The sequence below is a fragment of the Haliotis rubra genome, unplaced genomic scaffold (assembly GCF_003918875.1).
Source record: "Haliotis rubra isolate DU_JTF1 unplaced genomic scaffold, ASM391887v1 Scf41, whole genome shotgun sequence".
NCBI classification, from domain to species: Eukaryota; Metazoa; Mollusca; class Gastropoda; order Lepetellida; family Haliotidae; genus Haliotis; species Haliotis rubra.
This window is the reverse complement of record NW_025767091.1, coordinates 2,676,028-2,691,188: the sequence shown is the minus strand read 5'-3', so window position 1 is coordinate 2,691,188 and position 15,161 is coordinate 2,676,028. Positions and strand designations below refer to the sequence as shown.

The 15,161-nt window shown below is 39.8% G+C and overlaps 1 protein-coding gene across 2 annotated transcripts; it reads left to right on the top strand.

The window, feature by feature from the left end:
- Nucleotides 1–928: 928 nt before the first annotated feature.
- On the top strand, nt 929–14,711 carry LOC124288006 (WSC domain-containing protein ARB_07867-like). Of its 2 annotated transcripts, none has more exons than XM_046724518.1 (5): nt 929–1,346; nt 5,524–5,607; nt 11,592–11,734; nt 14,011–14,095; nt 14,191–14,711. In XM_046724518.1, the coding sequence occupies exons 1-5, from the start codon at nt 989–991 to the stop codon at nt 14,259–14,261; spliced, it is 741 nt and encodes a 246-aa protein (XP_046580474.1). In that variant the 5' UTR covers nt 929–988; the 3' UTR covers nt 14,262–14,711. The 2 variants fall into 2 exon arrangements, with proteins under 2 accessions (XP_046580474.1, XP_046580475.1); XM_046724519.1 differs by having other exon boundaries at nt 14,011–14,158; nt 14,254–14,711.
- The last annotated feature ends 450 nt before the right edge of the window (nt 14,712–15,161 follow it).

Genomic DNA, 15,161 nt, shown 5'->3' with positions numbered 1-15,161 from the left:
ATGGAGTAAGCAACACAAGATTTTAGTTCAGATACCACGAGGAGGACAGTATACGCTTTGCAGATGAGTTAATATTTCATCTATAACCGCCTGTATGGGCATCAGTGTGGACATGTAATGGTTTAGACAACAGTATGAACGTATGAGTATGACTTATTATAAAACATTGATCAGACGAATGTTATTTTTAATAACAATGAATACAACTTACAATTAGTGACATGTTTTTTGTTGCTTAAAGCCGCATTCAGCAATCTTCCTGCTATATGACTAAGATTTGTAAATGATCGAGTTTGGACCAGACAATGGAGTGATTCATATTATTAGCATCGATATACACGCCCTTTGTATACAGTGTAACCTTCCATGATATTCCGGATTATACTATGCTGGAAAGGACCATGCAGTTGTCGTACCTCGTTGTTCTTGCATAACTCTGAATATAGCACAAGTATACATAGAGCAACTCACTGTCCTCTACTGAATGGCAACAGAAAACATGTGATACCCTTGAAATACTTGTTACACAACACTATCAGATAGCTCTTTAGTCTACTTTTTCTGTACAAAGATATTGATGATTCTGGGATGGAAACTGAAGATATCCTTGAAGACGCCGTACAATGCGTCACAATGCATGACAGAACAAATGAAAGTGGTACATTATCAATTGATATTCGATATGGGTAAATTGATTTGTTGTAATACTGAACTGCAATAACCACTTAACAGCAGTTCCAATAATACAATCTGTTATTGATTACCTGTTATGAAATATGTATATTTGTGTCTTCATTCATTCAGTTTGACGAACTACATTTGTATTGACTATTTACCACTTGTACTTGATCACAATTAAGTGTGTTCCATAACTGTAATGTATTTTTAGCCGTGAATCCTGTTTGATATAAATATCCTCACGTTGCGCCGTCATTCAGTAGCAGTGTTAGGAGAGTCACTTCACAAAGACAGTCTATTTCAGACAGAAATGTTTTTAAAGATGAAGTGTATGTTGATGCCGGTGCTTCAGAGAAGGACAATTGGCTTTCTTCGTTGCCTTGTCCTTTCTGTCACTATTTTGCTTCACGTAACAATTGCTTCGGGAAGAACCTTTAACTTCCTCCATTCTGACCATCTGAATGGCCATTTGTGTTCCAAAGGGATCAGAGAGCAAGCTGTGGCTGTTAGTGAACTGGACTGTGCCAGAAAGTGTACTTCAGATCCTCTGTGTGTCTCGTTTATCTACAATGCCGGCAACAGCTCATGTCATATGTACAACAAAAGTCTAAACATTGACGACGATTGTGTAGAGCATGCACAGCAGAACTACCTTTACTACAAGTTAGGTGAGTTCAAACTATGCCATTCACAGGAAACGTTAACTCATACGACTTTTTAAAATGTTTTACTTTTCTCCGTGATATTTTAACGACACATTTGACATTTCCACCAACTAGGGAACAATCTGAAAAAAGAATTATACCGTTTCCTCGTTTCTATGATCACATGAAGTCTATCGCAGAGTGTCGACGTTATCTGTACGTGCCTCTATTTCATAGTAACTCGAAAGCGTCACTGCATCATTTACAAGTGGCGATCCGGGTTAGAACTGGTCTTCAGCAACCCATGTTTGTCATAAGAGGTGTACAACGGGTTCTGGAGATCAGGCTCGCTGACTTGTATGACACATGTCATCGTAACCATATTGCGTAGATCGATACTCATGCTGTCGATCACTGGATTGGCAATTAGTTACAGACCGCCTCCATATAGCTGAAATATTGCTGAATGCGGCCTTATACAACAGACCAACAAACCACTGCCTCAGGCCTGATTAAACACCTTCTGAGTAAAAGTCGTATGACTCACTTTACAATCTATAAACACTGTACCTAAAATTGATGAGGCGAACTCAATTGTCTTAGATATCCATTAGCCGCCTCTTACGACAAGCATGGGTTGCTGAAGACCGGATATAAGGTCTTGGCCAAATACCTTAGTTTAACTCGAGCATAATCTCGTTTCGTGTAGAAGAGCACAGTTGGTGACACTGGTGATGTCCACGTCTTTCCTGAATGTTTATCCCAAAATGTCACAACGTCTTCATTAATCAGAAGTTCAGCAATTAGCATACAATTTTCTGAGTCAACGTTAGTGTAAATTATCTAAAATGTTTGAAGCTGACATTAAACGTTTTCACAGAATCAAGATTCAAGAAAATTTTGGTCGATTTTCAAGAATCCACATTGTATTGATATACTATGAGAATAAAACATTGTTGCAACATGAGATATAAGGTAAGATGAGATGCATGAGTTAAAGAATGATAGAAAATTATGCTCAAATGTAGGTGATTCTGGAATAAGCTCTTTGAAGTACTCCTCAACCTCACTGGAGCTGTCCCTAGCACAAGTTTAAATAAATCTAAACATTACCACATAACAGTATTGATTTTAATAGAAAGTCACAATGTTTTGAGACAAGATGTTCGTTAAAATGATTATTTGTTTTATTTATAATTGATATTCACACTGAATATGAATACAGTTTGACGGGCTGAGTGGTGTGATCAGCTTGAGGAAATGCTTTCATGAACCTGACCTGATAGATGTCCCTGCAGCTACGATACGTGTAGGTTGATGTAAAGGTATCTGTCGTCATATCAGCTCTAAACTCATCAGGTTAACATCGTCATGCTGCGATAAACCCCACAGCAAGGGAGACTTCAGGGGTGTGTGTGTGTGTGTGTGTGTGTGTGTGTGTGTGTGTGTGTGTGTGTGTGTGTGTGTGTGTGTGTGTGTGTGTGTGTGTGTCTGTGTCTGTGTCTGTGTGTCTGTGTCTGTGTGTGTGTGTCTGTGTGTATGTAATTTTCTCTCGCCCTACCATGCTTTGTTGACAGAAGTAAATGCTGTCCTGGGCTATGTTGTCTGTAAATTATTCCAGGGGAAACTGCTTCAAGGCTTCATAATGTCTGTCGGGGCACAGGCTTGTGACACCATATTGTTACTTCTTGTCATTTTCACCATCCTGCGGGCTGGAGCGTCTATTTAAACTTACCTCTGGCGCCAGCCTAACACATAACATGATCTATGATATGGTGTGTAATCAAGACGTCGAATATCGCGGCACCACGAAAAATGTCTATCTATATATCTGTCTGTCTGTCTGTACTAAAACATGTAAAGTCAGTCAGTCAGTCAGTCAGTCAGTCATGCGTTTGGATGATGGAGATTGGGAGGGCCTGTCCCGCTCCTCTGGCAGCGCTGCGCTACGTTCGTCCAACGAGATCATGACTGTGACTTACAGACTCGTGGCAGTTATATTGGGCCACTTGACGTGATGTCCATAGACCTACATGTTATTTCAGTGTATCATAAATAATTTTCATGAAATGAGTTTAGAATCTTTTGGATCTTTGTAAAATTTGACAGGCAAACGTGAAATCATCTCTGCTCTGCGCACATATTTTCTGTTCAATTTTCAGACCACTATTTAACTAATGACATCACATTTATCAACTTTGTATTGTTCCACAATGTACAATCCCATAGGCCGCCATGTTAAGGGAGTTCACGGCACTGTACATATGTTGATTAAATTGTTGCCATTCGATAAATAAGCAACGGAAAATTAAACAGAAAGTATGTGATTGTAGGTAAGATGATTCCTCACAAATGTGCAAAAGTTTACTTGGATCTTACAAATATTAAATTCATGAAAATTATTTATGCTACACTAAATTAACATGTGAGTCTATAGAAGTTACGTCAAGTGGCCCAATATAACTGGCAGGGGTCTGTTTCAGGGGGAATGGTCTTGACTCCGTTCTGTTATTGGCATTCTATGGACCTTTGTGGCGCTACTGTGTGGGGACGTGCAAAGTATCGGTTGTGTTGAGGTGTTAAGATATACAGACATACACATTCTTGTTATTCTTGTTATTAGCAGTGGTCTTGGTTATAATACATCATATTAACATTTATATTTTATAATCCCCGAAGCTGTAAGGGTATAGTTGTTATCATGAATATCGATTCAGCTTTGATCAATTGTGTTGGAGGACAGTTTTACTTCACAACCTTTCATCACATCATTAAAAACATGAAGTGAAATTATATCTGCCTCTGATCTGAAGATACGCCGTGGATTAGGGACGTATGTACTCAACTTTCTTTACCAGCAAATCCACCGATGAAAGCACTGAACCGATGCAAATGGTGTACTCTCTTTAAGGGGCACCCCATTAGTCTGATAATAAGATGGATGTGCAAGACATGTTTATTGATTACCATGTCAATTAAACAGTGTAATTATGTCTTTTTTTAAGGGTCGGTTGGGTAGTCTAGTGGTTAATGCATTCCCTCGTCCCGCCGAAAACCCGGGTTCAGTTCTCCACATGTGTACAATGTGTGTAACCGATTTATAGTGTGACCCATCTTGTTATTGCTGGAATTTGAAATCGGTTTAACACCTTTGTTACAATAATTAAGTGAGTATATCGGACGTTTACTGAGAAAATGTTGTTAAATGTTAGACTTCCTTAAAGATAAAATCTATGTACCGTTTGATTTATGTACCGTTTGTAATCATCCAGACAAACAATACGCGTCACAATGGACACCAGCAGTGTTCCCCTTAAAACTTGGTTTTTATGCATAGGCATCGGAATTCCTGCTCTCCTAGACAAAGTCAAGGCAAGGTTTCTTTTAAAAAGTATAACCTCAGCTTCGGTTGTATCGATGATCTGATATTAATAACCTCAAAGAAGCCGATTCCCTTCTACCTGAACTAGAAACAAATGAGATCACAGTTAGATCTTTGCATCAAAATTCAGAGTAAGAAACACTCTCCCCAAAACTGTATAACAAGACTATGATTTCACTTTTTCAGTAGGCAACGTTGCCATCATGTCGGGCAATATTCCTGCAGCGTCAGCATTAGTGTTTACAGGTTACAATATTTTGAGGTGAAGGATACGCTCTTTGTATTCTCACCAGCTACTAGTGATACATAATCACATTCTCGTGATGTAGTCGGACTTGCAGAACGAACTTTTCTGCTGTGGCATAGATATTTATAGGTATGGAAATGCTTTTGTCGCTTTTATTTAATGGATGTTTATAGTGACAAAAATATCTTTAACCTTTAAAATAAACACCGATCCCTTGCGGTGAAGAAATCCATGCAAAACGCGCGTACTTCACCGTGACGCTTCCTTAATAATTGATGAATAAGATGTTGCCTAACCTTCAAATGATAATAATTAGCTTGTGATGACAAGACGATATTGTTGTGGAATGACTTATTCAGATAAGGACTGACAGGTATGATGTACAGTTGTTCGATATCATGAAGAGTGTTAATACTTTGTTGGGGGTGACGTTGTTTGTAGTCGTAAACATTAAATATTCATGGGGAAAAGCTTAAATAGAACGAGAGACCTTCTGTCATGATGTGAGTATCGACATCAGGCAATCATTGCTATAAGTTATCTTTTCCCTCATCTTTTTTCCTTTCTTTCAGCTGCCACTACCACAGCAACAACTGCCACGATTCCAACAACCACACCTACACCAACTACGACATGTCCTGCCACGCCAAACAATGGTTTGTGTAGCCAATAGTATATGCCCTTATATGGTTGTCTTGTATTGTTATCTGTGTTTCTCTGTTTGACGTCGTGCCATCTTAAAAACTTCTGACACAGACTTTAGAAGCAGTGTCCAACTACCTCTATCATGACCACTGAGGTGTGGTGACATCCATTCGTGTAAACCAAACAGGTATGCCATCAAACATGAGGACAAAACAAAGCATTTGTGTGTGGTAAAACAAGGAACAGTTTATTTAGTAATGGTTAAGGTGTGATCAAAAGATATCACAATACCATTATGCAACTCCTGCTCCCAGATGAGACAACTCCTGAGTTTAATCATCATTGAACATGTACCCAAATGTCCCAATGAGCATCTACCCTAATTTCCCCAATGAGCATCTACCCTGATGCTCCCAATGAGCATCTACTCCATTTAGCATCTACCCTAAGTTCCCCAATGAGCATCTACCCTAGTACCCATGTGGACAAGTTATCGACCAACACTGGGAAGCCGAAGTGCTAACTCAACTAAAAAAACACACCTAAAAACGACATTGGTACATTTCCTCCAGTAGGCCACTGGACCAACCTCACCCCATCGCCATCAAAGGGCTACTTGTGGGTGTCACTAATCAACAAACATTAACCCTCGCTACCCATCCCTATTCAAATAAAGATTTCCCCTAACGACTCAGACATTGATCCTATACGGGATCACCGCCACCAAACTGTCCCAAAATTGTCTATCGAGGATCATCTTGACTAAATACAGATCTTGCAGAAACCGAGTTACACAACTCATCAGGAAATCAAAAACCGAGTACTGCACCAAAAGGATCGCGGGATTAGAAAGTAGATCTGGAGCTATGCACAAGTTTTTGTCATCTCCTCTTGGAAAGAAAAAATATGAGTGTCTACCAAAATCAGAGAGTTTATCTGATCTTGCGAATAGTTTCAGTCAATATTTTGCTGAAAAAATATCTAACATACAAGATCATGTTAGAAGTTAGATGAAGGACAATCAAAACCTGCCTACACGCCAGTTCGATGGTTCTGTCATGGACTGTATTTAACCATTCACAGAAGTTGAAGGTTTTAAACTGATTAAGATAGTAAGCCAACGACATGTGTCTTGGATCCGATGCCAACGAAAGTTCTGTTGGAATTTATTGATGTTCTGATTGTTCCAATAACTAAATTGGTAAATTTGAGTTTAACTTCAGGCAGAGTTCCTACACCCCTGAAGGAAGCGGTCATCAGACCATTGATCAAGAAAGCAGGATCTGATCAAAATGACTTGAAAAATTACCGTCCCGTCTCCAATTTACCCATTCTATCCAAACTTGTTGAAAGGGCTGTGAAAGTGAGACTCAACTCCCATCTTAGAGCGCACGGACTTATCGAAAAGTTCCAGTCTGCTTATAGACTACGTCATAGTACGGAAACGGCACTCATTCGTGTCACGAATGATTTGCTTTGCTCGGTTGACAGCGGAAAGATTGCCCTAGTTGTACTTCTTGACCTAGACTAATGCTTAGTCTCTGAATATATATAACTTTGATATTAACAAACAAGCCCATTTAAATTGAAAAGGAGCCCCATGGAGACCAGAGATTCCTAGACTTGCTTTAGTTAGGGCTTTAGCACCGCAGAGAGGGCTTGGCAGTAGGGAAAATAATGTGGTTCAGGGACTGTGAGACAGACTATTCTTGACCTGTCGGCCGCTTTTGACACTCTTGACCACCATACACTTCTGAGACAACTTGAGACTTCATTTGGAGTAACCGTAATGTCACTATCATGGTTTGTTTCATACCTCAGCAATCAACAGCAGTCAGTTATCATAAAAAATCATGCATCTAAGAAAAGCCATTTATCCTCGGAGTACCACAAGGATCGGTTCTAGGACCAGTGTTGTTTACGCTTTACACAAGAGATCTAGGAGATGTAATCAGTACACATGATGTGAGCCACCATTTTTATGCAGATGACACCCAGTTGTCTGATTCGTGCAATCCCAGTACAGCAGATCAAATGGGTGAGCAACTGTCAGAGTGTACAAGTGACGAAAACACATGGATGACGACACATTTGCTCAAACTGAATGAGACGAAAACCGAGGCGTTGCTTGTCGTAACTAAGAAAAATCTTCATCAAGTGATGACTAACTCAATCACAGTTTGCAACACTGTCATTCCATTTTCGAAAACCGTAAAAAATCGTGGACTTGATATGGACTCTGATCTCTCTTTGAAAGCTCATATTGACACAGTCTGCAAATCCTGTTACCTCCATTTGCGGAACATCAGCAGCATCCGAAGCTCCCTTACTACAGCAGCAGCTCATGCACTGGTGCGATCTCTGGCTCTCTCAAAGATTGACTACTGTAATAGCATCTTCAGCTATGGTGCTCCACAGTTGTGGAATCAAATCCCGACTGAACTCAAAATGTCTCCTTCCACTGACTCATTTAAAAGGTCCCTGAAAACCCATCTTTTCAGAAAATATTACAATCTATAACTTTCCAAAATGTTTACCCTCGTTCTAGCATAACCTTTGCTTTGTAAATATTTGTAAATATTTAGCGCTTGGAGCATGCTTTATGTGTGGAATTCAGCGCATTATAAATACACATATTATTATTATTAAATTAGGACATTACCTATCTCAAATGGATAAATTTGATCATTAAAATGCAGATCAAACTCCTTTGCTTTGATATGATTCTTCATCTTAGCATCTCACATTTAAAATATTTCGCATGTCATGAAGTGGTTGACACGTCTTTGTTCTCGATTGATTGCAACCAGGCAATAAGTTCCATCCTATCATTTTCAACCAGAAGATCCCAGTATTGGATATGACTGAATCAAGTTCGTCCATATCTGCACTCGTGAGAATAAGGCCCTGTCACACCTCTCCATATCCTAATTCCTTATGAGTTGCGAATTGACATTTCATTCATACGCAGCCGCACTCACTACATGCACCTCATATCCACCTCAATCGTTTTGTGTAAGTTTTATGTACGCAGGCATCCGCACAGTACGACCCAATGCACCTGGTCGTTTTGGGCATGCACAACACTACGTTGCGTACACTGTTACGCAGGTCATAAGTTATAAATACGCAGTGCATCGGTCCCGCATCGGTAAACGGTTCATACGCGGTAATACGCTGGTCTCTTGGCACGAGCTATGAGTCGCGTATACTGGACGTATACATAGCGTACTTGCAGCGCAGATACAACGCATGCTGAACGGCGTATTGCAGCGAATTAGTACCGTTTGTCCTGCGATCGGGCGGCGTATTGTACTTATTTGTAACTTATGACAAACGTCACAGATGTTTCGGGCGGCCTATCATGACAAAAGGTTGATGTACACGCTATGGAATCTACACTGGTAAAAAACAGAGGGAAGCAACCGCCTTTTTAATGAATCAGGAATACGCTTGGCATTCGTCGGAAGTGCGTCAGACATGCGTTTTGCATAAGTTGGGGGCGTCTGGAATACGCTCGGCATGCGCACTGCATATGCAGCTATTTTCAGCAAGATAAATAGTGTTACGCACCTCATGCGCAATGGATGCACTGAATTCGTTATTTATACGCAAGATGTGCGTCACACATAAGTCAAAGTAATCGAAACCTCCGCAATTTTGAGCGTACGGCTGCGTATTGAAACCTTTTTATAAGGAACTCGTAAGCACTTGAGTATGTCAGGCGCTTTACACAAGTCGTTACCCATGGAGTAGTAAAGGTGGGCACCATACATTGGTTTCTTTCAAATCCAATTGCAAAATGTAGACAAACAAGATTGCTAAGGTGAAATCACTGAGAACGTTTGGGGACCGGCATGGCTGTCTAATGGATGAGTGTGGAGAGACTGTCTACACTTCGGAACCGACATTGATTATTGTAGGGGTACAGTGAACATCTTTACTGTGGGCGTATTGCTTCCTCATCATTAATCTCAGGGTTCTGTCAGCTATATCTTCAAGGTATCTACTTGAAGTTCTCGTCGGTTTGATTGTGCTTGTGCTCTGCAATCTGACGTCTGTCGTCAAATGTTACAATATAGGCAGAGCAATAAGACTTCATCCCCCTTTCGATAGTTCAGGTGGAATTTGTTGTTTGCAAAATAATTATTTCTCCTATCACGAAGTTTCTCGATGAACTAGCACGTCAGCCTCCACGATTGTGTCACAGCGACTGATTCAGGACAGTCAAATATTTCCAAAGGCCAAAGAAGAAGAAGAAGAAGTTTATTTAGTATTTGAGGCCACATGGCCAAGAGTACAAACATATAAGAACAATATTGTGCGGATGGACAGAAAAAAACAATGTAATTAGTTCATTTTTATACAGGCAAGTTACGCTTTAGAAATAGTGCTATTGACTTCAATAGATGTGCATTTGTTGTTGTTAAAAGTTGTTTAAATTTTAATCTTGATGGGAACGTATGGTAATAACTAGGTAAGTACAGTTTTCTTTGTACAGAATAGAATGGACACACAAGTAAAAAATGAAATTCATCCTGTGTAACGTTAATATCACATTTGTCACATATCAATACATTGGAATTTATATTATTATTATAACGTTGTTGTTGAACATTTAACTTATGGCTTTAACAGCGGAATTTGCATAAAATGCGTATAAGGTCCTTGTTATGACAAAGTTCCAATATGTATTTTTCAGGTTCGAGGGCGGACTTGATTGCTCCATAGACTTTTAGAAAAGATGATGTTATCCTAGAGTGCCAATTTTGAATTTCAATATCTTGACATCTTTGTCTAAATTCACTTATAAACGTTTCTATATTCCCACATTCCTGTGTAATCCAAACGTAAGAAAATCCAGTTCGGAATAAAAGTAGACGCACATGCGTAACCCAGTTGCAGCTGCCACTATCGTCTTGCAACTTTAACATTTCATAACATGATTTGGGATGTCGATTATTGTCCATATGTAATATTCTGCACCAATATTTGATACATCTGCCGTAATATTTAACGCATAATTGGGTCCTGCCAATTTCACCAAGTACAGCATTGGAAGAAACATTTTTATCAACACACAGAAAACGTTTGAAAAAGAAACATTGGATTTTCTCAAACACTATGTAGCAAAGCCATGTGAGACTTAATTGTAATTATGTATATGACGCAAATCTGCATTCTTAATCCTTATCACTACCACGTTGTACATCGACTTGTCGTAGGAAGCGCTATGGGGTTGAGCTGGAACTCCGCTCACCTCATCTATGACTGAGCCGGCAACCCAGCTCATTGTTGTCTTGTGTATGTATCCAGTATTGTCTTGCCAACTAAAGAAGTTTAGACACAACGTATTCATTCGTCTTCGTCAACGTATAATAATGAGCATCCGATACAAGAACACCTGGTCGCATGTTGTGTTGTGTCCTTGGGCAAGGCACTTCGTCCACATTGCACTCAGTCCACCCAGCTGCTCAAATGGGTACCTGAGAAGCGGGTGTACGGATCTATACGGTCGCGCGAAGCGCTTAGTAGCAGCTTTGAAAGTACAATTCCGTCAGGGTAAATAATGTAACGCCGGAGAGCAGCATCGTGCTGGATTCTAGGCGCAAAAATTAGCATTGTTATTATTATTATTAGCTGATTTTCAGCACTATTGTTTTCAGCTGACATTTGTTTCAGCAGGTAATCAAAACTAAATATTCAGGCATTGCCTATTATTCATAATAGCGAACTTGTGTAACAGTCTCAAAGTTATGTAGTCGTAGGATTAACCTCACGTTCTACATTTCTGACACTATGTGATTTACGATGTTTGTAACAATACTCTTCCATTGATTTATTCTTCTCGTCGCGTTTCATTATTTCGAAATGGTCTGTAACCGACAATTCATTCTATCATGTGCATTTGTTATGTGTATTTTGTTATTAACCAATATCCTTTGACTGATCATGTACCTGTCAGCTGGAGATCATAATCAACATATGTTTACAGTTGAGCACACATACGTTGCGTGTTACAACGACAACCGGCGTCGTATACTTCCATACGGCCTGAAAACGGACCTGGTCTGCCTCACCATTGAAGCCTGCAAGCTGAACTGCCATGGCCTCGGGTATACCTACTTCGGGGTTGAGGTAAACAAATCTGCATTTTGAAATTTAATTTATCGAAACGGTCAACAATGCACGTACCATTAATCGACCCGGGTTAGAATTGTTCTCCAGCAACCCATGCTTGTCGTACAAGGCGACTAATGGGATCGGATGGTCAGGTTCGCTGACTAGTCATCATGCTCCAATTGCTGATGATGTCAATCGATTATTTACAGGCCGATAATTCACAGAAAAATGATGTGATGATCTCTGTATCATTCAGTTTACGGCTGACTTAATAAAGAAGACCAGACCCACTTATTTTACCATTTGGACCTACTGTCTACAACATGTAAAATTGAAAACCTCAGTGAATTAAACATATAAAACATTACTTATTATTCTTAGTATCGTACTGTATTCTATACGAAGACGAGTACATGAGATCAGTTTATCAGAACTGAATATCAGATGAATATATCAGGCTGGTATATTGAACTAGTCCATCAGAATTGTATATCCCATGAGTAGATTAGGCTGGTATATGAGACTAGTTCATCAGACCTGTATATCCAACGAGTAGATTAGGCCGGTATATAAGACTAGTTCATCAGACCTGTATATCTGACGAGTAGATTAGGCTGGTATGTTAAACTAGTTCATCAGACCTGTATATCTGACGAGTAGATTAGGCTGGTATATAAGACTAGTTCATCAGACCTGTATATCCAACGAGTAGATTAGGCTGGTATGTTAAACTAGTTCATCAGACCTGTATATCCAACGAGTAGATTAGGCTGGTATTTAAGACTAGTTCATCAGACCTGTATATCACACGAGTAGATTAGGCTGGTATATAAGACTAGTTCATCAGAACTGTATATCACACGAGTAGATTAGGCTGGTATTTAAGACTAGTTCATCAGACCTGTATATCCAACGAGTAGATTAGGCTAGTATGTTAAACTAGTTCATCAGACCTGTATATCCAACGAGTAGATTAGGCTGGTATTTAAGACTAGTTCATCAGACCTGTATATCCAACGAGTAGATTCGGCCGGTATATAAGACTAGTTCATCAGACCTGTTTATCCAACGAGTAGATTAGGCTGGTATGGTATACTAGTTCATCAGACTTGTATATCCAACGAGTAGATTAGGCTGGTATATAAGACTAGTTCATCAGACTTGTATATCCAACGAGTAGATTAGGCTGGTATATAAGACTAGTTCATCAGACCTGTATATCCGACGAGTTGATTAGGCCAGTATGTTAAACTAATTCATCAGACCTGTATATCTGACGAGTAGATTAGGCCGGTATGTTAAACTAGTTCATCAGACCTGTATATCACACGAGTAGATTAGGCTGGTATTTAAGACTAGTTCATCAGACCTGTATATCACACGAGTAGATTAGGCTGGTATATAAGACTAGTTCATCAGACCTGTATATCACACGAGTAGATTAGGCTGGTATTTAAGACTAGTTCATCAGACCTGTATATCACACGAGTAGATTAGGCTGGTATATAAGACTAGTTCATCAGACCTGTATATCACACGAGTAGATTAGGCTGGTATTTAAGACTAGTTCATCAGACCTGTATATCTGACGAGTAGATTAGGCTGGTATGTTAAACTAGTTCATCAGACCTGTATATCCAACGAGTAGATTCGGCCGGTATATAAGACTAGTTCATCAGACCTGTTTATCCGGCGAGTTGATTAGGCTGGTATGGTAAACTAGTTCATCAGACCTGTATATCCAACGAGTAGATTAGGCTGGTATATTTGAGACTAGTTCATCAGACCTGTATATCCAACGAGTAGATTAGGCTGGTATATAAGACTAGTTCATCAGACCTGTATATCCGACGAGTTGATTAGGCCAGTATGTTAAACTAGTTCATCAGACCTGTATATCTGACGAGTAGATTAGGCTGGTATATTTGAGACTAGTTCATCAGACCTGTATGCCCCACGAGTGCATTCGACTGGTATATTAGACTAGTCCATCAGACCAATACATCTGACCAATACATCAGGCGAGTACATTAGACCAGTTCATCAGACCTGCATACCACACCAATACCGTAGACCATTACCCCAGGACAGCCCATCAGAACATATCGGATTACAGTAACCACGACTCGTCACAACTGTTTTGTCTAATTGTGCGAAGAAACACCTTCAATGCTTTGATACCCTTTCGTAAAATTAAATGTTCAAACACATGCATCACAAAATGATGTTTTGGGGACGGATTTTTCAAATGAACAGAAAATATATTTTGCGCATGTTACTTGTCATTGCAGGGAGGAAAGGAATGCTTCTGTGGCAACGTCATCAAAGATGGGTACAATATAAGGCCCGAGACCGAATGTAGTTCACTGTGTAGAGGTGACTCAAGCCCGAGGTGTGGGGGACACTGGAGGATCTCCATCTTCCAGACTGTCACAGCAGGTGCTTGAATCAATCACTAGTACTGTGTAGAGGTGACTCAAGCCCGAGGTGTGGGGGACACTGGAGGATCTCCATCTTCCAGACTGTCACAGCAGGTGCTTGAATCAATCACTAGTACTGTAACGTGCAGTTTGTATGCACTATACACTAAACTAATATGTGAGGCGTTTGAGGTCTGAATATTGCACTGTAACATGGAAGTGGATCCGTACATCGTTAACCAACCTAGGAGGAAAGTCATATACTTCTTCTGATACAGCAAAGGTCCTATGGTTTGGTGGTATTTTATGCCACTGCATCTTTAGATTTTAGGTTACAATTTGTAATCACTTCAATCGTCCTGTTTCACTGGTATCACAGCTGCTGTAAGCAGTAGTGACACTTATCATTTCTAACTTTACATCCATGCACAGGTCCAAATAACATTGGCCATCGTTGCAATGAGGTGAATATAGCTACCTGATTTTATTACAATAATCACTTCTTTTGTACTTAGAACCTTTGAATTGATACTGCCAGAGAAATACCTTTGTAGTGATTTGAATCAATTTGTAAACCCTGTTAATGTTAGAATACAATTGGTAATTCCATCCCACCTCTTCGTTGTTTGTTAGTTCCACACCGAGTTGTTTTACGGACTGATTCCCTGTCAACTGTTAGTATCAAATTTATGACGTAACAATGTTTATGATTAATGTCTTCTAAAAGCATTCGGGGCGGTGGGGTAGCCTAATGGTAAAGGGTTCGATTCCCCACATGGGTACAATGTGTAAAGCCCATTTCTGGTGTCCCCCGCCGTGATATTTCAGGAATATTGCTATCAGGGGCGTAAAACCATACTCACTCACTCTAAAAGCATTTCATTGGACAGTTATATGGCAGGATCAGATGCTTTTAATCGCTGATACCAGGTGTTAAGAAAAAGTGGGCGTTGCTGCCCCACAGATAGCACCTAGCTGTCATGCAATCATACAAATATCGAATGTTCGCCTGACACAAGATC